The sequence below is a fragment of the Pygocentrus nattereri genome, chromosome 24 (genome assembly GCF_015220715.1).
Source record: "Pygocentrus nattereri isolate fPygNat1 chromosome 24, fPygNat1.pri, whole genome shotgun sequence".
Classification (NCBI taxonomy): domain Eukaryota; kingdom Metazoa; phylum Chordata; class Actinopteri; order Characiformes; family Serrasalmidae; genus Pygocentrus; species Pygocentrus nattereri.
The window spans coordinates 25,146,065-25,168,376 of NC_051234.1; the positions used below are offsets into that span (position 1 = coordinate 25,146,065).

A 22,312-nucleotide genomic window follows, 5' to 3' on the forward strand; every position below is an offset into this window, starting at 1 on the left:
CATTTTATAACCATACATGTTGCCGTCATCATTCAGCTGACCCCATCTGAGTATACACATCAATGTTAGACAACAGGTGTTTGTTTTGGTCTTAGCCAGCGTGCCTTCAAGGCCATACTGTCCAAAAACACCAACCCAAGCACAGAGCCAACAGGCCCTTTGACATCTCAGCCAGTGTTGGTCCACAATAGCACAGCTTCTCTGAGTCAGAAGAAGAAATGATTTAGAGCACATGTGCCATCGGCTTGTAATGGCCCTAGGCAGCAGAAGGCATGTCAGTGGGGCCTTGTGCCCCCTCCATTTGGGGGCAATTGAGTGAATGGGCCTGTAAAACTAACAGACTCAGGGAACAATGGAACCAAAAGACATTATTTCATGGGCGAGTGGGCCTCTTTAGCCAGAGCAGCTGACCTGCAGAGGGGCCTCTTGTTCAGAAAGGGCGCGTGTCCGCAGACCCCAGGCTGACATGACAGCAAACTCACAAAGTCCACAGACAAAAGTTCAGCAGTCAGCTCCACATACTCCACCTGCACTCCTGCCATTAACACCTGGCTTTCAGATAGCACCAAAGAGGGGAACAGGACTCCACTGACAAAGATGTTGAATCTGGTTATGACATGAATGAGGCCATGCAAGTAAAGATACTAAGTGCCATGGCCACAATTTGTTCATTTTAAAGGAAAGGTTTGGCAAAAAATCGAATTTAAACAATCTCCTCCATTCATCCCATGCCGTCAATCAACCAACACATTTTGATCCTTCAGTTCTGCATGGAGGCTACAAGGCTAACATAGCTATCCTGCAAAAGAAGCTTATGCTACCAGGTTTGTGCCAAACTGCATGCCTAAATCATCACATTTGTTTCAAACAGTCTTGTTTATGTGGTTTCTGACTGTATCTCACTGTAATCTATACAAATGGACAATGAGACCTCACATAACTGAATGCACCAGCCATCTTGAAGCAGGATTTTTGTCTGTACTTTAGACCATTTTTTTAGATGACAGTAGGGTATACAGTGCCATAAATCACAAAAGCCAATCTATTCGATGCCACTGAGCAACTCAATGACGTGAGTATGTGATGGTTTAGGCTGGCAGATGCACAATGCTAAAGATGCTACCTTAATATTGTATTTCTTATTAGCTAGTTATTAGCTACACTTGCCTCACACCAAGTTGAGTTTTTAAGTGATCTTTAGATTAGCTTAACAACTCAACTTGGTTTAAGACAAGCATGTAATGGTTTAGGCCTATAGTTTGCAAGATGCTAATGCATGTTTCTATGATTAGCTAATTACTAGTTTAACTTGCCTCATGTCTTCAGTGCAAGGGCAAAGAAGCGAAGCTCAGACATTAAACAAGTCTTGGTTGAATAACTACACTGGGCATAAGAGGAAATTTGTGCAAATTAGATTTTTGGTCAAATTAATGCTTTAAGAGACGTATGCATATGGATTAATGATGGCCTGAGTATAGCACTCCTGGCTACTGAATCTGCTATAAACACAGGCTTGAGAGAAATCATATGTGAGCAGGACTGAGACCACAGCATAATGAACAAAGCGTTTTATTTTATTTTCTTTTTATTTCAATAAGTACAAGAGTCACATATGGTTATTGGCAGGATTCAGAAAGGCAGGCAATAGATGACGAGCAAAATATTGTCATGTTTGAACTTCTTGTGAAAATGCAAGTGGGATGTGAATGTATTGCGTTTCATGCACTGTTTTTAAACTGCTACATGTACTTACTTCCCTCAAAACCTACGATTAGGTGGTTGAGCGTTAGAAAATAGAATTTTTATATACACCTACATTAAAAACGTGACAAAAATGTACATAGACACATCAAACCAAAGACTTCGAACAAATCAAAAATGCTTTTTTAGCTGTTACCTGCATTGTTACATTAAATAATATTCAATCTTATGCTATAAAACATGGTGAATATCTTGGTGATTTAAGAACACAGACCTTGCGATTAATTATTGAAAGATAAATTGGTGCTTGAGTCCTTGTGTTGAAATAAACAACTGAGTTAATTAATTAAACAAGCTCTGTGCATTTCACCAACTCTTGCTTTTAATTAAAATGCCTTAATGCAGACACCTTCAGTAACCTCTAATACTACCGGATAATTTCAAATGCGCAGTAGAAAACACTGGTCTGACAAATGCTCTACTGTAACAGTTTCACAAGGGTCACCTTCGATACCAGCCTTCAAATTCAATATATACGAAAACAATACATCCTACATCTCGAAAGGACTGTGCTTGTGTTTCTATCTATTAGTATGGCCTCTTCATTTGTGTTTCTCAGTAGCAGCTCGCTTTCGATTTCACCAGTAGAAGTACTGAGTGAGAGAGAGGAACTCTTATTTGTTCGTATTTAGATGCCATCCTAAGTCAGTGTTTCATTTTTTTTAAAGAAACATTCAGCCACCACCTCTACCATCAAAAAAAAATCATAATTAAAAAAAAAACAAAACTCACAAACACTACAGGGGGACTTTACAAGGGGAAAAACACAGACTGAAAACAAACCAACATTTAAACATTTAAAAAGTGCAATTTGCCTACGTTAAACATTTTGGAGGCTGAATGCTGCTACCTGTATTTAAACTGGTTTGAACTCAACAGAGATACAACTGTGGAGATGATTTTCTGCTTTTTAAACCAATCAGAAAAGAACAATTAGTGGCAGTTTGTCATTAACATGTTTTCTTTCTTTTTTTTTTTGAAAAATGTGTGATGGAAGGTAGCCAAAATCCTTTTTCTCGACAAGACGGAAAATAAAATTAAAGATTCTCTTTATATCTTTGCAATAAATAAATTAGTAGAGATTTAATAAATACAACCTACAGCCCTAAATGAAGAGAGAAATCCACTTTGCCAAGAATGTGAATGTCTTGGAATGTGTAACTTCTGCTAGACTGCACCTTAAAAAAAATAATTAAAAAATCAGTACCAAAACATGATTTATGGTAAGATTGACTAAAGCAGCTAAGATGCTATTCGTTTAGGCTGCAGTCACAGCTGTGTCCGTCAACAAAAAGGTAGGTTTGTTTTTTGTTGTTGTTTTAGTTGTGTTTTTTTATGTTTTTCTGAAACTGGACGGTCCAGGTGTTCAATAAACATCTCAACAACTCTAGTTTTACAGTAGAAAATAAATTAAAAGCCAAAAATAAAAAACAAAACGAGGTACCCTTCCTTTTGACGCTACTTCGCGGATAAATGCTGTACAATACATTCAGTGAGTGTCATCCGCATAAACGGAGCAGAGCCTTCTTGTTACGGTTTCAGGCCGAAACAATCACATTGCAAGTGCTATCCAGTTCCTTCTCCGAGCTCCTCTCCTTTACACACAACCACAATCAGTAGTGCAACACTGCCAGTGCTCTCCAATCCTTAAGACGCCATGTTGGTAATAAAAATTCTCTAAAAACAAACAAGCTAAAAACCTGGAAGACAGGCTGGTATGAGCCAACTTCAGGAACTGCACCCTAAATATTTTTTTGTTTGTACCTTGGTTGTCTGGCATTAACATTAGAGCAAAATCAATAAAAAATGCTTTTTCTCTTATATTAATAAAAAACAACCGACCTGTACATGCTTCACCCACAAATGTATACTGTTGTAGCAACTGCTGCTAGGTTGAACAAGAGTTATGGAAATCACAATGTGATTGAAACTGTAGTTTTTTAAATTGTGAAGTGTTATTCACTTTAAATTGTATTTATTTTGCATGCGTTCCCAGTGTTAGTATAGACTACATGTATTTTGTCATGTAACCAAGCTAACTTGTCTTTTACCTGTCTAGTTTCAATTACCTCTAATAACTCTAACATTTTAAACTGGAAACTCAACACTATGTAGCTATTAGGGTAAATGGCATTTTTCTAATGGCAATTTTGTAAAGCTTGTCGAACCTAGCAACCATTTATGGGCGCAGCACAGATAGATCAGCAGAGACAAACCATTAAAAAGGGTTTAATTCCCTTCCACCAATGTAATACTCAAAACTGTCTCTCATGACGTTGTCTACGCCTAAAAAGTTATATGATATGAAATGTCTGTTCAAATGCCTTGACCTAGGTCAGCAAATCTACAACTACTGTAGATGCTAAAAGTGTAATCCTAACAGGTAAACAGGTCATGTTCTTTTAGTCACAAACCCAGCTGTGTCTACATCTCCAGAATCAAAGCCAAGTCTCTACCGTGCTTCTTCGTGTGTTAAGGCAGCCTATTCTGCAATACACTGTCATATAAGTAAGTCTTTAGTGAATATATACAAAAGAGGTGGGCGTTTAGTTTCCTATGCCAGATTGTCTAAAGGTGAAACGCGGGGACGGGGCAGGAACGGTTGCTGAAATGGAGCATTGCGGAGCCAGAGCTTACAGGACCAGCGCTCTCGGAGTGCAGGGCAGCTGGGACGAGGTCAGGTAGCGCCTGGCCTGCTCTGTCATGATCAGCTGGTCCTCCGTCTTCCCAAACACCACTGCCTCCCACTCCCTGCTTGCCTGCAAGATCAGTAAGGATTAGGAATGTTTTATTTTTTAAGAACATTTGATTAGTATCAATAGTTTTAAAGATATACTTCTGCTTTTTTGCAACCTCTTCTCTATCTGACACATCTTTACTGTACAGTCAGTTGCATTATGGGATAATTTCTGTGTTTATCTAAACAGAAAGTATGTCGCATCAAAACAAATTTATAATAAAAGTCAATGCACAGTTGCTTCAAAAAACACTGGGTTATTCCTTTCACTCTTAGGAGTCTACAGTTAAAGTTTTGCTTTACTAAAGTAAATTTAATCATGTAATTATATATTATAATTACATATTATAATCAGTTGTTCCAAACTGAATCACATTTACATTCTGTCTCAACAGGTCTGAGTCTGCACTAGTTCTGCTGTTCTGCTTGCTTTGTTGTCCAGAAAGAGAAAAAAAAAACAGGATAAAACATTTTTTTTCTTTCTTTGTACATACATCAGTACATTTCATCCATTGGTTACAAACATAGGTGTGGAATCAAGTGAAAGTTTGGAATCTGGAGTTTAAACAAAAGTGAACAATAATTCACATAAAATGACAACTTACCTATTTTACGGCGACTATCATGACTTCTATGGCTTTTAAGCATTAAAGCATTTCAGAACAGAGTGTATAGTATACTGATGTCAACTACTAGTAGCCACTCCTTGACCATTCTTCTAAAGGTTCTAAGCAATTGAAAGGCATAGTACCTGAGTAGAGGTTTGGTAGGCGGGGTTCCTGTGTGCATGAAGCTCTTTTTTCGCCTGGGGGCTGAGGGGATAGATAAGAGGGTAGGCGTCCTCCTTTACTGAGCCAGGAGAGCAGGTGAGCTTCTCTCCCTCAGCCAGAGGGGGCAGCAGCAGAGTGCTGCTCAACAACCCATCATTAAGAGACTGGGGTAAGAGAAAGAGTCAGCACAATGAAAATAATGCACGCCCAAAAAATAATCTAACAAAGAGCAGTAAGGGAAGAGTTTACTAAAGGTCTTTTAGAGAATATAGATAGCGCAATGATTGTACCAAAAAAAAAACAACATAAAAAACAATCCTACAATAAAGAACTTTTGGAGCTGGAGTAGTTGGAGTAATTTTAACAGAGGAGGTTGCGTAAACGCCAATTTGTAGATGATATTGTATGTCATTTTCAGACTGTAACATCATGGCCTGGATGTATGTGTTTTATAAAACAGGCAAAACACAATAACACTGTGGCACACAGTCTATTAACATGTTTTTGGTTACATCAGTGAATAAGGCATGAGGTCACTTTGAACAGGACTCCTATTAGTGAGGAAGCTCTGGTTTTTAGCCAACTTCAGAAGGCCATTCACTCTAGAATTATTATTGTGAAAGATTCAAAGTGGATTAAAAGTAGCCAGTGATCACTTACATTATAGCAACTCCCCAAGTAAAACTAATACATCTAGAATAGGGCTTAAGAAGGCCTAAGACATCAGAAGAGAATATGATCGGTGTCCTTACTTGAGCATTAGTGCTGATCTGCTGCTGAGTGAATAGCTGCACACCGAGGCATTCCTTCCCCCAGCTGTCCAACAACAAGGACTTCCTCACCTTTCTGGCAGGAACTTCCATCTAGAAAACACCCCAAAAATTAGTACGAGCAATCTGACACAAACACTTAATAATTAACTAATCAATTAATTAATAAGAAATGCATTGATACTGTACCTCATAAGCCCTGTGTTCAGAGTGAGTATGTCTTTGAGTGAAGATATCTGAACCCGTTTCCTCCCTCAACACTTCTCTGATGTCTTCTTCCAGGAAAGCCAGTGGCTGCGGCTGTATGCAACAGAAAACACACTTTCTTATTATTCATACTCTGAATAGTGGTGGAAATTACAGACAGGTACAGTATATGGAGAATTAGGGCAAAAAGCCACAGAGGCACTGGCCTTTTTTAGATACACTTACCACAATTTTTAAGGGCCCATGCATCTTCTCCTGAGCTGCCAGGGCATTTTTGAAAGGAGTGGGTGTCCTCGGGGTGTGGACCATTATGGATTTACGGATCTTGGGGGTTCTGAAACTGAGCAGATTACAAGTTTTATTACTGTACACAATGCACGATCAAAACATTTGTTGTTTGGAGATCTGTAGCTTTGCTCTGGAACTATGACACTAATGTGCCTAACAAGTAATAGAAGCTTGTACACACAGTAGCACTACACAAACATGATGCCTAAATCACACAGTTGTGTAAATTGCATTTTAGTCAGGACCACTTTGTCAAAAAAATATTTTATTTCCATTTGCAGTAAGTTATATTTGGCAGTATGGCTCTGTTATGGGACCTCCCTGCCCTTCCACATGCGTACATGGAAAGCCTAAGGCAGGGAGAGCAGCAGAATGACCCATCTTAGGGAGGAAAACAGAGCAGGCATCAATAACAACAAATAACCTTGAACAAATCAGAAACAGCAGGGAGGAGATGAGGCGGAAGCAGGTTGCAAAGTGGCTGCAGACAAAGCAGCGACAATGGGCAAGTTAAAGCAGCTTAAATAAGTGTGTTGGTGAATATACCCAATGGGTATGCACAGCCGGCAATCAGCTAAGTTGTCATCTGATTGAGATTAGCTAATAACAGCGGTTGATTGTGGGCTGTGCTAGACTTTGTGGCCTGTCTGAACTAACGCTATGCTTGATTCATTTGTTCTAAAATCAAGTAATCCATTGGCTAATATGGTTTGTGACACTGTGTGACAGGTTATCTATCAAATGGACAAAAGTACATTGCACAGCTATAGAAGAAGTACATTTATACAGATAAATTTATAGATTTATTATTTAAAGATTTATGTCATATTGTATCTGAAAATACACATAAGAAAGTCTGTGTGAGATTATGTAACTCAGTGCAGCTGTTAACAATGCAGTTTGCTAGCTTCTACTGCATGTTAGCCAAATTAGCCTTGTAGCTTGACTGCAAAACTAAAGAAACAAAGACTGACCACAAAATATGTCTTGCTGAATACATATGCATGAACTACCCTTTCAAAAAGACCAGGAGGGTCAGTTTAGAGAGGACCATTACCCAGCATTCTCCTTCTGGTGTTTGGGTGTGGTTTCCCTCTGGTGTGGCGTGTTAAGGAAGCATTTCTGCCCACACACTGGAGTGGACGTAAGTGCAGGATTGTCCAGGTTCAAATGCTCAGTCCCAGATATGTTGAAGAACTGCAGTGAAAGTAGATACAAGGCCAAAAGCCACATGTGGGTGAAACAGAAATAAATCAGCACAGTTAGACAGCTGTGGTTTTCCTGTAGTTGGCATTGCATACCTGGGAGGGAGAGAACGGTAACCCTTTCACTGGTGTGCCTTTGGGTGAGCTGCTGGTGGTGTCTCTAAACGAACCACAGTTTCTGTCGGTGGTGGGCGACTGGTCTCCGCATTCTCTTGCCTGCTTTCTTGGCACAGATGATGGTGGGGAGCTGAATTTGCTAGCGGGCCGAGTGGTATGAGCAACAGTCTTTCCCTGCCCAGCTCCAACTAGTGGCCTGTTGATATCTTGGACAGCAAGGCCGTTGAGGTGGTATCCAACAACCTCTGCACTGCTCTCCGGAGCTGGGTATGCCCCACCAAGGCCGAGAGGTTTAGGAGGACTCACAGCCTCAGACAGGTCAAAACTAGCCACCTCACTCCAGGCTGTGGGATCCTGCAGAGACAGATACATTTACAGTTGATAACGTATTCATCATCCCAATAATAACTTCACCAGACTTGAGGCTTCTGATGTATTAACTATAACATAATGTGCAGTGCATAAAAACACAAAAACTAATAGTCAATCTTCTCTGGTAATAATATGTTACGGAAAATAACTCATAAATGATTGTTTTTTTAGACCATGTCAATGCTATTTATATACATAAAAGGCATTCTTTGGAATTTAAATGACTCATATCATACAAAACTGACTTTTCCTGATTGTTTTATCTTTATTGAATGAGTTTGGTGTGCTGCGTGACACATTTACTTTTTATTTTTCTGTCTACAGCAGTTTAACTTCACCCATTCTTGCGTAATTCAGGCCAGATTGCTTTTTCATTGAAGTATAATACAGGGCAGTCAATCAAAACAGAGCTCTCTTACGTATGTCAATCTTAAATGCACATTAACAACAGCTTGCTCAAGTCTAAAAGATGAAGAGACACTTTAAGATTGGTCATGAAGAAAATATGATTAATTTTTATTTATAAACCAACACAAATGTCAAAAGTGGACCTCAATGCATTATAATGCATTTGATCTGAAAGTGGTAGTTCAATTGCATTAATTCTGGAATTGATTCAGAATCAATAAAAACATTTTGGCTAAAATAAAATGGCTGGTTTAAAATGTATTTTTTAAACAACACTTGCTGTATTGTATAAAACTGCTACTGTCTAAACAGTCCCTCCACTCACATTAATGTAGTTGGAATTCCAAATTGGTGCTAAAATAAACCATATGAAATTGAATAAGGGTACATTTTGAGACATTGAACATTGAAGCATTGAACTGTTACATAAGATGTGTAATCTAACTGAATCATTTGAATGTGAGGGACTTACACCCCTAGCAAAAATTTCAAATAATATCAAGGCAAATAGTGGGTACAAGCTTTCACTCCCTGTTGCTCTCTTTGGTATTCCTACTATTTCTACTATAGAAACAGCATACTTAATTTTATAGGCTTAGTGGTCCACGGTATATCTTCCACTCACCGAGTCAATGAGCTCCATGGTTTCTGCAAACTCAGGAATGGTCTGCAGAGTGGACAGCACAGCGCTAGCTTCCACCGCCAGGAACTTGCTAGGAGAGACGTGCAGCGGAATGGGCTGTGCATGAGTTTCCTCCGCACGACAGAGCTCCACGCTGCCTTCCTCCAGACTGCCAGTGGTGGTCACAGTGTCATCTGCCAGACTGTCTGACCAGCTGGAGTAACTCTCTGGGTTCTGAAGAGAAGCAAACCATTGCGAATCAGACAAGTGAGTTTTAAACACAGTCTAGAACTAGGCGACAAGCAGTGATAAGAATGATGAGCAGCAATGAGGCTCAGGATGATGAAAAGGTAGGTAAAGGGGAAAGTAACAAAGTGGTGTACAGGTCAGTGAGTAAAGTCTGACAGCAGAGTCAGCAGATGCCAACCAGTAATCAGTTATCTATAAAAGAGAAGCTTGCCTGGCCTAGCAATTAATTAATTTCAACATTAAGGCAATTAAGGCAATGTTTCACCTGTTCAAACTGTTAAAAGAGTTAGACTTTACTCTTAAAACTCTGAAAACATACAAAATAGGGAAGAATTAACATATAAAATGCATTAAATGGGGCAACATCCTATATTTCTCTTGTCATTTCTGTCCACTTTCTAGATATATTTCCGTGAGTTTATATACTGGAAACAGCCGTAATTAATTTTTACATTTTCACTACTTTGCAATATTTCTATAACCTTTATAATTATACAGTTGTATGCAGATGTTTGAACACACTTGGTCAAATGACATGTTTTGTTAATTTTTTTGAAAGAAAATTAGGTAGCACGTTCTCTACAAGAACAACCTTAAATATGACATTTTCAACTTTAGCATATAACTTACATATATATATATAGCTTAGTTAAACATATAAGAGAAAAAAAAATAAGATATGTCATAACTTCTACACAGGTCACATTTTATGTTTTACTTAATTTTCAAAATAACCAGTTATGGTGCTTCAAAACGTTCTCCGCAGACAATATTTCAACTTATTATTTTCACATTAAAATTAAATGTAGATTGACCAGGGGTGCCCACATTTTTGCATACAACTACACTAGCTGTTTGCTGTTACTGTGCCTTTAAGACTGATACGTGCAATTTATCTCTGTTCTGGCAGGGTGCCCTGTACTGTGTCTCATTCAAAAAGCAGTCCAATCTGTAACACTCCTTATAACTTCAATGAGAATATGATGAGTTAAACGGATGTAGACTGAATATGTGGATATTTGTAAATGTTATGACATCACAAAAATGATGCATTCAGCATGGCTATTTTACTGACTGGCAGTGAATGGTGTGCTTTAAAACTTTACATACTAAATCAAACTCTCTTAAGTCAAATAAAAGTTAAGAAATTCTGATTATCCATAATACAGGCCCTTTAAAGTTTACCTTTTGGAGATGACTCAAATAAATAAAACAAACAAACCGGCAACCACTATTGCCAATTTACAAAGCATAGAAGGAAAATAAAGCATAAAAACACGTTTTAACAATGATGAAAGCAATCTCTTCCAAGCGAGTTTTCTTCATCAGGCGCTCTCATGCTGTGCACTAGGATGTAGTTACTGACAGCAGGCCACTATCAGGTGGGGTAGCAGCGGGGGTAAGCTGGGGTCACCAAGCGCAGCTGTTGAGGGAAGGGGTTGGGGGGTGGGTGAGGGAGATAATGGAAGAGCTAGTGAAGCCTACAGCACACTCTACTCTACGCGCACACACAGCGGTTCTTACACGAGGGCCGGACTGTCTTCTGACTTCATTCTCAGCCGACATAAGCAGCAGCTCTAGCTCCTTAATTCGCTGCTCTTTGTCGGGATCGTCATGGCACGGCTGTGGGAGAGGAACCGGGAGGAAAAGAAGAGAAGGAAGAGACGGGAGAAGAGACGGAGACAACGAGTTTACTGGCAGAACAACAAACACTTCATTGGCTCTGATCCCAAATTCCACCGGGTATTACTTGGAATAGATTCTCATATTTTTCAAATCAAGCTAATTTTACAATAATTCTAGTAAAAGAGCAGAATTATACATTTAGAGCACATTTTATATAGGCCAAACGACAGATCTGCAAAATAACCACGGTGCAATTCAGAAGAGCAATTCTTAGAACATCAGCACACGCATGCAGTTCAGACACACAACACAGACTGCTGAGTCAATTCTTCAATTGACAGAAAAGAGGGACAGGCCTCTGAAGGAGGGAAATAACACAGAACAAACCCAAGAAGAGGACAGCACAAAACTTCCACACTCATAGCAGCACTCACCGACATGAAGCTGGAGCCCTCTGTGACGCTGTCCATGCACTGCCCACTCACAGAGCCATACGAGTATCCAGCCAGCTACATGTGGAGCAAATAAAAATGCACAATGGCCCTTATTCATCAGTGATTCAACCACAAATTGAGTGCTTTCCAGGTTGTTAAATTATTGCTCTTAAATGTACACACACTCCAACCACATGTGGGTTTAATAATCCAAAAATTAAATTTATCTTCCGCCATAAATTAAGTGCAGTGGTGCCTAGAAATGTGATGTTTCAGAATATGTTAAAGTATTAATATGTTTAGTCCTAACTAACATAACATAAATGCTTTTTCAACATGATATCTGAACTTCGTGTTCGTCAAAAGTGAGTACCAATCCTCTATGAGTACATAAACAAATGCAAATTACATCAACATACTGTCAAGGCTAAGATATCACAGTACAGATGCCAGAGACCAACACTCTTTTTATTAGAATTAGAAATTAGAATTTTAAATTTTAAAGTTGTCAATTATATTGTTTTACAATGTGTACAAAACTGACTGTTACAATTTTTAACAATCAAAACTAAACATCAGTATCACATGTGCATTGATCATATATGACTGAAATCTGATCCAGTATATTGGTAAACTGCTACTAAAGGACATTGAAGGCATCATTACCTGGGACTGGTCATTCATGAGCAGCTGGCTGTGGCTGTGTTGCTGCTCCACACTGTGGCAGGCTTTGTGTCGTCTCTTCATAGGCTGCTCACTGGTGAAGCTCCTGTTGCCCTCCTGCAGATAGCCCTCCTGTTCCACCTTCCTACGCATGGTGGAGTTCCAGTGGTTCTTAATGGAGTTGTCGGTCCTGTAAAATGTAAAAAAGTAATGTGTAAAGTGTTATGTGAATGGGGTGAAAATACATATTACTGTTTTTTTTACCTTGTTAGAATGAAATTCACCACAGTGAGATACTAATGTCTGATTAAAACCACAGTCAAACGTTCAAAAAAGCACATCACCATCTTTTTAAACTGTGAATCAGGGCAACCAAAAGTTGAATTTTATTATGTTATATTTAACCCAACACATTAAAACAGATAGTAATAAAATATCCTACTGATTTCTTTTAAATTGAAGTTGAATTATTCAGATTTATCATGAGTTACATTTTTTTAATAAAAACTTTTTACATTTTATTTTTTATGCTGTCCCACAGTTTTAGTTGGTAGGCTGAGCCTTGTTTTAGCCACACACCAACATGTATTTTAGAGCAGAAGGTGAGGCTGCATCCCTGTCCCTCATGGCCACATGGTGAGCAGTTAGATGCCATTGTTCTGAAAAAAATGTCACTTAAAGGAAAACGATTTTAATCTGAAGGTCAACTCAGTTAAAAGGCCTGACTTTGAACCAGTTTGGCAGAATGATCCACATATGCAAGTGCCGGTATGCAATGATAAATACATCCCATATGTATTAGATATACTGTATGTGACATTTAATAACAATCTTCTAGGTCTAACACTAAACCTGACCATAACATTAACTTCAGTAACCAAAAAAAGTATGCTTTTATACCAAGAGCATGTTGTCCCTTACATGGAATGGATAGTCCCGTTATTCTCTGACACAAAATGAAAACTACTTTTACACAGAACATTGTACCTTCCAGGTAGCAGCTTTGAAATCTCAGCCCAGCGGTTGCCAAGGCGTTTGTGTGCCTCATAGATGATACGGTCCTCTTCCTGGGTCCAAGAGGACTTCTTCACCTCTGGGTTAAGGTGGTTGTGCCAGCGCTCCCGACACTGCTTTCCTATGCGGCCCTGCAGGTGCTTTGCAATTACTGACCATCGCTTGGGGCCATACTTATGCACCAGCTCTATCACCTGTGTAGACACAAACCAAATAAGGGAGAAATAAATTAGTTCATTCATTTTGGTAACATGCTGAATGAAAGAAAATAGACACATTTCAGGATTTCAAGTAGCTTCAGCCTCCCTTAAATAAAATTTAAGATATTTTAAAGGGATTAAAAACAAGGTAAATGTAGTAAAATGGAACATCACATAAATCTCCAGTAGGGTTTGAATACTGAACCAGCATTCACGGGATTCTTTAAGCACTGATGTCATGCTATTATCATGCAGGAAATGCATTACTTCATTTCTAAGCCATTTGGTCCTAATCAGTGCTTACCCAGGGTAACTGGCACCTCATAGGGTTTAGGTCTTTATTATAGAACAGAGTGAGTATCACACTGAATATGTGACCATTACCACATGTATACTCTAAGGAAACACTGAAACACTGAGCAGATCTTACTGTCTCAGCACTGTAAATAAACTGCATTTAAGGGAGATACAGGACACACAAGCCAAAAGCTATTATTGAAAAAGTATTCAAAGAGAAGTCAAACAAAACTTGGTGAAGGACGTGTCTTATGAGGATGTGAGTGAATTATCTTCTGTTGTCATCATATCCAACATAGTATAATGTTGATTTTGCATTTGAGACATAAACATGGAGCTGGACCTTCTTTTTGAGCCTGTATGAGTGACTTTAATAAGTAAGGACGTATGACATGGTTTTAAAAAACTTTAATGAAATCTGATCTGACAAGTCTGACTTTTAAATTATTATTTTGGGCTTAACAGGGCAACTCGCAGCAGCACACCGACATATTTTAGTCTCATTCAGTAATGACACTCCTTCTAATTTTAACAAAGCATAGTGTATGTAATTGTATTGTGACTCAGATCAAACCATCACGTATTGTCAAAAAATGGCAATATTGCAGGCTATTTCCAAGCTAATGACAATTCTAATGACTGAGTAAAAGGAATCCCATCCAAATAATACTTTGGATTGACTTCAGCCATGTTTCAGGAGTGTTGTGAGCTACAACGTAAAATTACCTAGCAATAAGTCTGAAACAGTCAAAGCTGGTCAACATTCTACTTTGAACATCAAATGTTTGTCCCTAAAAACTCTGATTACATTCTGTAGCATTTGTAAAGCTTGTCCAACTTCATAACCACTATTTAAGCACACATTTGAAAGTGGAACATGGAAAGGTCAATTTTGCTCAATTATAACAGTTTTAGGCAAAATCCACAAGCCTAAGCCTCAGCTTTACATAAGACTCTTTATTGTAGTAATGTCTTGGATATGTACTTGTGTGGTCTAAGTCACATTCAAAAGTCATTATTTTACACTGCACACCTCCTCTGCCATTCTTATTTTGGTGAACGCCCAGCTCATCTTACCCTCTGATCCTCCTCTTTTGTCCATGGCCCTTTCACCAGCTCTGGGTTGAGGACCTTCTGCCAGCGGTGCTGACACTGGCCTTCTGTCCTCGTCTGTCAAAGAGAAACAAATAAAATCTAAGCTCAGCACCTCCAGCTAGCACACACTATAATACACTTCTTTAATCTATTTTAATAATATAATAATGCCGCTTTGACCTATTGTAGTAATATAGTTCAACTTCTATCTAATGCATTCAGTTGCATGTTATACTACACTTACTCACAACCACCAAACTATTCTTAAAATGATTAAAATGTTATTTTACATACTTTCAAAAAAGCTTTATGGGAATTTTTTTTACTTACTGGGAAATAATTAGCGATTAATTTCCATGCATCAGTGCCATGCTGCTCAACAAGCTTCTTAAGCCTCTCGTCCTGGGAACAGAATGAACACAGTCATGAAGAGTCCCTTTCCTAAAACAACTAGCCTACTTCATCAGGAGCGTTAGCAGTACTTCAGGAAGGATGATGGCTCAGCCACATTTTTCACTATGGAATGTCAGGGAGTTTCCCAGCTCTTACTTAATATGATTAACTGCAGTCTTCAATGTGTGATGAAAAACTGAAATGATGAAAATGAATCCACTGAATTTGAATCACACCTTGATTCAAATGTGTACATCATTTTCACTTGGATACGATAAACTACTGTATATTTCAATATTCAGTAGTGGAGACGGATATGACAAAAATATTATCTTATGATACCCCAAGACATTTTCATTATTGTCATGATTGGCCCCTCCCAATCTTCCATGTGCATTTGTTTGCATGTCCATGTGCTTCTTTCTTTTGTTTCTTCCCGGTTCTGCCCCCTTGTTTCTTGACTCCGCCCTTGATTGTTCCCACCTGTTTTCCACCCGTGTCTTGTGAACCCTCGTTATTCCTGTTTGTATTTGAGCCCTGTGTTTTCCCTAGTCTAGTGCGGATCTTTTTTTGTACTGTTTGTGCTGAATGTATTGTTTGATATGTATTCTCGTGTAGTGTGTTTACAGTCTGTGTTTATTTAAGTCATGTCTGTCCCTCCTGCTCTCCGTGTTGGCACTCTGATCCTGGACTGTCTTGACCATGACTCTGGATTTGCCGTCAATAAATCTCGCTTTTCTCCACATATGCGTCCGCCTCCTTCTCACTCCCTCCCATTACAATTATACACAATATGCATCATAATGTTGTTTTTTGAGATCTGATCAGTTGGAACAGACAGAAAAGCACCTGTAGTGCTACACATAAAAATACTATAATATACCTACAATGTTTTTTATTCACCATTTCACAAACTGCACTACCACTTAATCTAATTCAACAGGATTAATAATGCTCCCTTTATAATGACGATTGTAGTTGTTCAACATTCTTTAAGTACTGACAGCATTAATGACATGATATATAGTATGTAATATATAAAATGATAAATATATATATATATATATATATATATATATATATATATATATATATATATATATATAAATATAATGATATATAGTATATAATATATAAAATGAAGGGTGGTGATTGATTTTTGCACACTACTGTATTACACACATTACACATGACTTGCAGTTTACTTACATTAGGAAATCATTGTGTTAAATAGATTTTATTTGTGTGAAAATGACGTAAACATTTTAATCAAGTCAATTTTTTATGCATTAACTTTTTTGGTGCTATGCAAATATACTAACAATTAGACTTTAATTCACAAAAAATGCCATTAAGAAATCTGCATACATCAATTACCTCTTCTCTGGACCATTTAACTTTGCAGAGCATCTTCTTAGAGTTCTTGGGGTCTCTGCTTTCAGGGTCTGTAGAATGACGCTCATCATCCTCATCCTCACTGAGACGGAGATAAAACAAAGAAAGGGAGATAGACATCTGTAAATATATCATCCGCAGCATCATCATCAGAAACATTTTTTGTGGTTGTCCATTAAAGTGAATCACCGTTTATCAGAGCCTTGATGGATGTATGAAAATATGGAAATGGCACACTGTCAGTTCCTGCCATTGTTTTACAGATTTGTAACATGCTCTGTAGATGTTATCTCATCAGTTTCTGCACAACTGACTCACAATCGTACTGAAATGACTTCACTGTATTTTCTTGCAACTGGCTGAAGTAATATGCACTGCACTTCAGCCTACAGGAATGCCTCGCTGCTTGGCAACAGTTCCCCACACAGTGAGCTGCAGAGTATTTAATCGCTACTGTGTATTGAGGAGATGAGTTGTCCTGGGATACCAGAGGGCAAACTTCATACCAAAGCACTCGTCCAGTACTAAAAGCAAAGCGACAAGCATTTTGCCCATAGTTTAAGATAGTCAGCTTCGACGTACCAGTGAGTTATTACATTTTCTCACTGAGGACTTTGCTTTGGAAGAATGTGGTTGGTATTTTGGGTATTTATGTAGTGATTTGCTGTCGAAAAATGTTCATCTGTCTATTATAGTTCCTCCATGCACTCCACTCACTCCTATTCTGTGAGCTGTTCAGAGGCAACTGTAGGCCAAAGTCCAAGTTTGCCTGAAAAGGTACAAATATGGAAATCCAAAATCCCACTAGGCATGTTTCTGGGCCAAACAAGGCCTCCTATTGGTTGCAAGTGTTATGCCCCCAATGAAAGAGGTATTTCAGTCTAGAAACATGCCAAGTGAATTTTAGCTTGAAGCTCCCCCTCTGGGAAAGTGTGAGGAGAGACTCTGAAATAAACGGCTTCTTTTTCCTCCAGAGGTGAGCTGCTCACATCACTCAGTCAGGAGGCAGGCGGAGCGGATGCTCAACCAATGGCAGAGCGTACTCAGCCGGCCAGACGAGCCAGAGTTTTCAAATCTGTCCACTAAGATTACGTTTCCTTAAAGAAACAAAAAAATGTAGTGAAACATCAAAGTGAAAAGCTGCCTGGAGAGAGCACACAAAAAATGCTTTACACTATTGGTGTGATCAGATACTGAGGTCAATGTTCATTTTGTTTTTTGATATTTTATGTGTTAAGAGCTCTAACTATACAGAACACAGATTGTTTTGGCTCAGAAAAATACACATTTCATTTAGCATGTGCTAAACTGTGTTCTTACAAAACAGTGCAACTAAGCTATATATAATACAACATACGACAGGACACACCCAGATGCCTGGTTTTGATCATTGAAAGTGGATTCCACCAAAAAAAAAAAAAAAAAGAGAGAGAGAGAGAGAGAGAGAGAGAGAGAGAGAGAGAGAGACCCTCTGAAAAGAGCGAGGGGTATATTAATATTACAGCTTTAAAATTCAATGTATTCGTTTTTTTATTTTGGGATTCTGTATTGAAAATCCTGTATTGAAGTGTTGTGAACACAAACATGAGTGGCTTTCATCCATGTTAACATCTGAAGCACACTTGATTCCTCTTGAAAACAGCATCCAAACCTGAACTACTGTAGTAAAAAAACAGCTTCAACCCTGGCCCCCCTCGAGAGGCACACAGAAAGGGGCAAGAGAAGATAAACGCACACACACTCACACACCACAGAGCTGTGCATTCATCCATAAATTACGTAATGCTTGAGTGTTTAGGCTCTTCAAGCAAGACCTCCATCTCTCTCATTCGATAATTTTTGCTGCCTTATTTGGATAATGTTAGCTGTTCTTTAAGCACTTCCCATTCTCTACATTCACTGTGTTTAATGTATCTGTAAGTAAACAATCGATTTTCTATTTTTTGTTTGTTTTTTTTTTTTACAAGGGAGTGGATCTGGAAACACATATTCAGATCATTCTGATATTTTACTATCTAAAATCTAATCTACTTAGAATACTTACTCTACCTGCTAATTTATTTTAGAGAACCCTAAAGGTTCCTTAAGGGTTTCAAAGAGTTTTTTTCCTGTGGTATCTCCATGACAACTCCATGGAATGAAGATAGACAAACAAATAAACAGCAGTTCCATTTTAGAACTACATATACAGATCACTTGACGCGTAAATGAAGCTTTTTAACTCATCATCTACAGTAATACTATAAGAGCTATAAGATGTATAGATGCATGGGGTGGGAAATATGCTGATATTTATCATTACTGTAATAAATGCAATGTCGCAGTACGGTTTTCTGAGCCCATCAACACTTAATGAAGTAACTAAACTGCATGTTTTATCTAAAGAAAGCATAATCGAGCCCTTTCAGCTGGATTTAGTGCAGTGCAGTGTGTGTGTGTGTAGTCTTCCATAATAATCTAAAACACTTTCACCTATATATAGTATGAATATATCATTCTCGTATAGCTCCCTGCAGTGAACCAGCTACAGTAGCTAACTGTCTGAATCCTGAAGAGGTATCTGTAGTTTTGATCAGGGTCTTGCTGATATGAGCAGTTGCAGGATGACAGGTCAGTGACAGCTTCACTGCTGCTCTTCTAGCGAGATAACATTAGCAACACACTCCTGCTCAGGCCAAGCTGTTTCAGCTAACGTAAAGCAGGCTATATCTGTATATCTTCATCGCCATCGACTATAAATTCATTTTAAATACATCTCTATAAGTAGACTCGTGTAGAGTTCAACAACAGATTTCACTCAGAATTCACATCTAGCAAGCTAACTAGCTACATTATCAGTGAGACACACTTTCCTAAGACATGCTACCTCCTCTATGACTAGGTTATAACACTTCTTACAGAAAAAAGAGCAGGTAACTAGTACGAAAACGTGGATAAATAATGACATGATCAGCTAAGTTGTCGTATTTACATTAAATTCTATGCTAGAAGCGCGAAGCTAACTGTTAACCTAGCTTTTGAACTAGCCTAAACAGACTGACAATACACTTAGACACAACTAGCGAAGGTTACAGCGCCAGTAAGCTGAAGAGAAAAAGAAAAGGCCTGTTTGAACAGAACTGGCAGTAAAGTTGTAACTAAGCAAACCCAGACAGTTAACCTAATAGAGTAGATATAACTTTCTAACCAGCTAATGCCAGAACTGTCCCTAAGCTAATGTGTGGTTACCAACTTAGCAACAACTAACGTTAGTGCCAATCACCACGCTGACTTAAATCATGCTTTTCTAAGATTAATACCTCAATGTCACACTTGCGAACTACCTTTTAAATCTAATACTCTATGAGGCAGAAACGCAGTCTTGATCTTAGAGTCTAAAACAACGTGTCAAGATCCATTCTGGTTACTGTAACTGTAACTATGGTTAAACGAGAGGTGGCTAGGTTAGGTTAGCTAACCTAAGATACTCGTAGCGCTCTACAGCATCACACATTGCAAACAACGAGAACGTTTGATATTTAGATCTATAGCACTGACCCAAAGATCTCCACCAAGTTCTCACCTGCGGGATTTCATGTTGGCCATGTCAGCTCTGCTGCTCAGCCAGTGACAGCGCTGCTTGTTATCGAAAGTAAAAAGTGTCAGAGATCTAATCCACAGCTGCGGCCACGTCTGAGATCCGAATACACACCGATATCGAGCACAATGACATTTATCCGGACACAGGCTGCTCGTCAGGCAAGTGTCGAGTCGCCGTGTTTCTCCATTAAAGTCGCTGTGGTGAGACTGGTGCGTTCACTGATCTGCCATTCGGACCAACAAACACCCGCAGTCCGGCACGGACACTCCCGAAACACTGAAACAGCCGCCTCTGGGTTTTCCCGAAAAGCACGCACTGGTAACGGACAGAGATCAGAAAGTAAACACGTCTCTGCGCGTGTTTTCGCCCGCCTTGTCTCCGGATCACCGTCCGCCTCTCAGTCTGATCTCTCTGCTCATTTGTGTGTCCCGCCGAATCGCGCGCTCCTCCTGCTGCTGCTGCTCGGTTTGAATCTGCGCACGCGGCCTCGCAGCTGATTGGTCAGAAAAGAGGAGCGCCGAGTCAGTGGCGCCTGCACATTACTGACCTATTAACTCACCACCAATTCACCACACATTTACCACCGACAGCCGCGAATTTACCACCAATTCACTACGAGCTTATCACATTACTACGAATTTAACACAAATTTATCATACGATTTTCAAGATTTTTTTCAAGATCTCTTTGACATATTTGACATTTAAGAATTGCTTTTTATTATTATTATTAGTAGTAGTAGTAGTAGTAGTAGTAGTAGTAGTAGTAGTAGTAAAATTCAAAAGTAAAATTTAATCATAATAACTAATGATGATTAATAATAATAATAATAATAATAATAATAATATTTGTTGTTGTTTTAATTCAATTACATGTTATTTGTGTGAGATTACATTTGTTTATTACTATTTTAGTTGATTCACCATTTTAATCCCAATTTCTGTGCAAATCAGACCATTTTCTCTCGCGATGTTTTGTCGCCCTCTTGTGGACAGTGATTTATCAAAAAACACATAAATACAGCCTCCGCCTGTACATCACCGACAAGGCAGCATTACTTTTACCATCAACAGCCACGAAATGATCAGAAACTTACCAAGAGTCCTTCACAGTACTAAACTCATTTACTGATCGATTTCTGGGTAGTTCCATAATACATCACATACGTAGGATACCAACTAATTATTAAGAGTATTATTAGCAGTAATACCAACAATTAGCAATTCATTCATTACTTTTTTATTTTTTAATTTAAATTATATTCACAATGCAATTACAGAATGTAAGAACTGTTCCTCCTGTGGTGTTTGTCGCCCTCTGGTGGACAGACCTTTATATGCTCTGTAGTTCCTTATGATTTGAATTAATAGCTGAGAAGTTAAAATACACCAGCGGCTCGGCGTATTAAACAAACGTCTGTGTGACGCGATTGTGCAGCTAAATTTGCATAATAAGTCGTAATATAATAATAACTGTTTAGGAAACACAATATAGTCAATATTAAACTGGTCGAGGTGCCCTTATGGTGACTTCCCAGAATGCACACGTTTAGTTCCCTCCAATGGCCCAAAGCTGTAAATAAGGAACTTGAAATGGCGACAGAAAATGATTCGTTTCACTTCATTTTATTTGGTCCTGTAATTTTAATCAACTCTTCTGCTGATTTAAAATTCAAAAGGGTTAATCCCAACATAGAGCAGAAGGATGTGCCATTACAACGTAAAATGCCAAGCACTGCACAATGTCACTTATCCATATAGAAATATATTTTTGTAATATTTAATATGAGCATATGCTATTTTATTTCTCCCCTGAGGTCCATTTATGATGTTTGTGTTTGAGTTTACGTACCAAAACTATTGTAATTGGTATTTACATAACCATTTTCTGACCACTGTTTACAATTAAACATGCTGCATTCTGTTACTGAGCCTTCATGACTATGCAAATATGTAAATGAGCTCTGTCCTTATTGGCTGCCCTCATGCAAAAACAGTCTGGACTAAAACATTTTTTACACATTCAGCGGGTCTAAACTGCGGTAGACCGAACGGGTGGATATATGTAAATGAGAATTTTTGTGAACTCAAAACGGCCTGCTTAGTTTCC

The 22,312-nt window shown here is 38.6% G+C and overlaps 1 protein-coding gene across 2 annotated transcripts; it reads right to left on the reverse strand.

The window, feature by feature from the left end:
* Positions 1–1,553: 1,553 nt before the first annotated feature.
* mybl1 (v-myb avian myeloblastosis viral oncogene homolog-like 1) lies at positions 1,554–20,602 on the reverse strand. 2 transcript variants are annotated; one of them, XM_017716718.2, is made up of 16 exons: positions 20,186–20,602; positions 16,606–16,705; positions 15,166–15,237; positions 14,818–14,910; positions 13,217–13,437; positions 12,233–12,419; positions 11,567–11,641; positions 11,031–11,129; positions 9,261–9,491; positions 7,835–8,209; positions 7,591–7,730; positions 6,471–6,585; positions 6,228–6,338; positions 6,021–6,131; positions 5,250–5,432; positions 1,554–4,520 (listed from the first exon to the last, which is right to left on the reverse strand). In XM_017716718.2, exons 1-16 carry the CDS (start codon positions 20,206–20,208, stop codon positions 4,395–4,397), a joined length of 2,262 nt encoding a protein of 753 aa, XP_017572207.1. In that variant the 5' UTR covers positions 20,209–20,602; the 3' UTR covers positions 1,554–4,394. The 2 variants fall into 2 exon arrangements, with proteins under 2 accessions (XP_017572207.1, XP_037389747.1); XM_037533850.1 differs by lacking the exon at positions 11,031–11,129.
* Positions 20,603–22,312: the final 1,710 nt, after the last annotated feature.

What these genes read in the sequence shown, in the direction of transcription:
- mybl1 (XM_017716718.2), bottom strand. Translation starts at nt 20,208, where the DNA reads ATGGCCAACATGAAATCCCGCAG. An exon ending in GCCAACATGAAATCCCGCAG is followed by an intron (nt 16,706 to 20,185) that starts GTGAGAACTTGG and finishes TCTCCGTCTCAG; the next exon opens with TGAGGATGAGGATGATGAGC. An exon ending in TACCGTTCTCTCCCTCCCAG is followed by an intron (nt 7,731 to 7,834) that starts GTATGCAATGCC and finishes CTTTCACTGCAG; the next exon opens with TTCTTCAACATATCTGGGAC.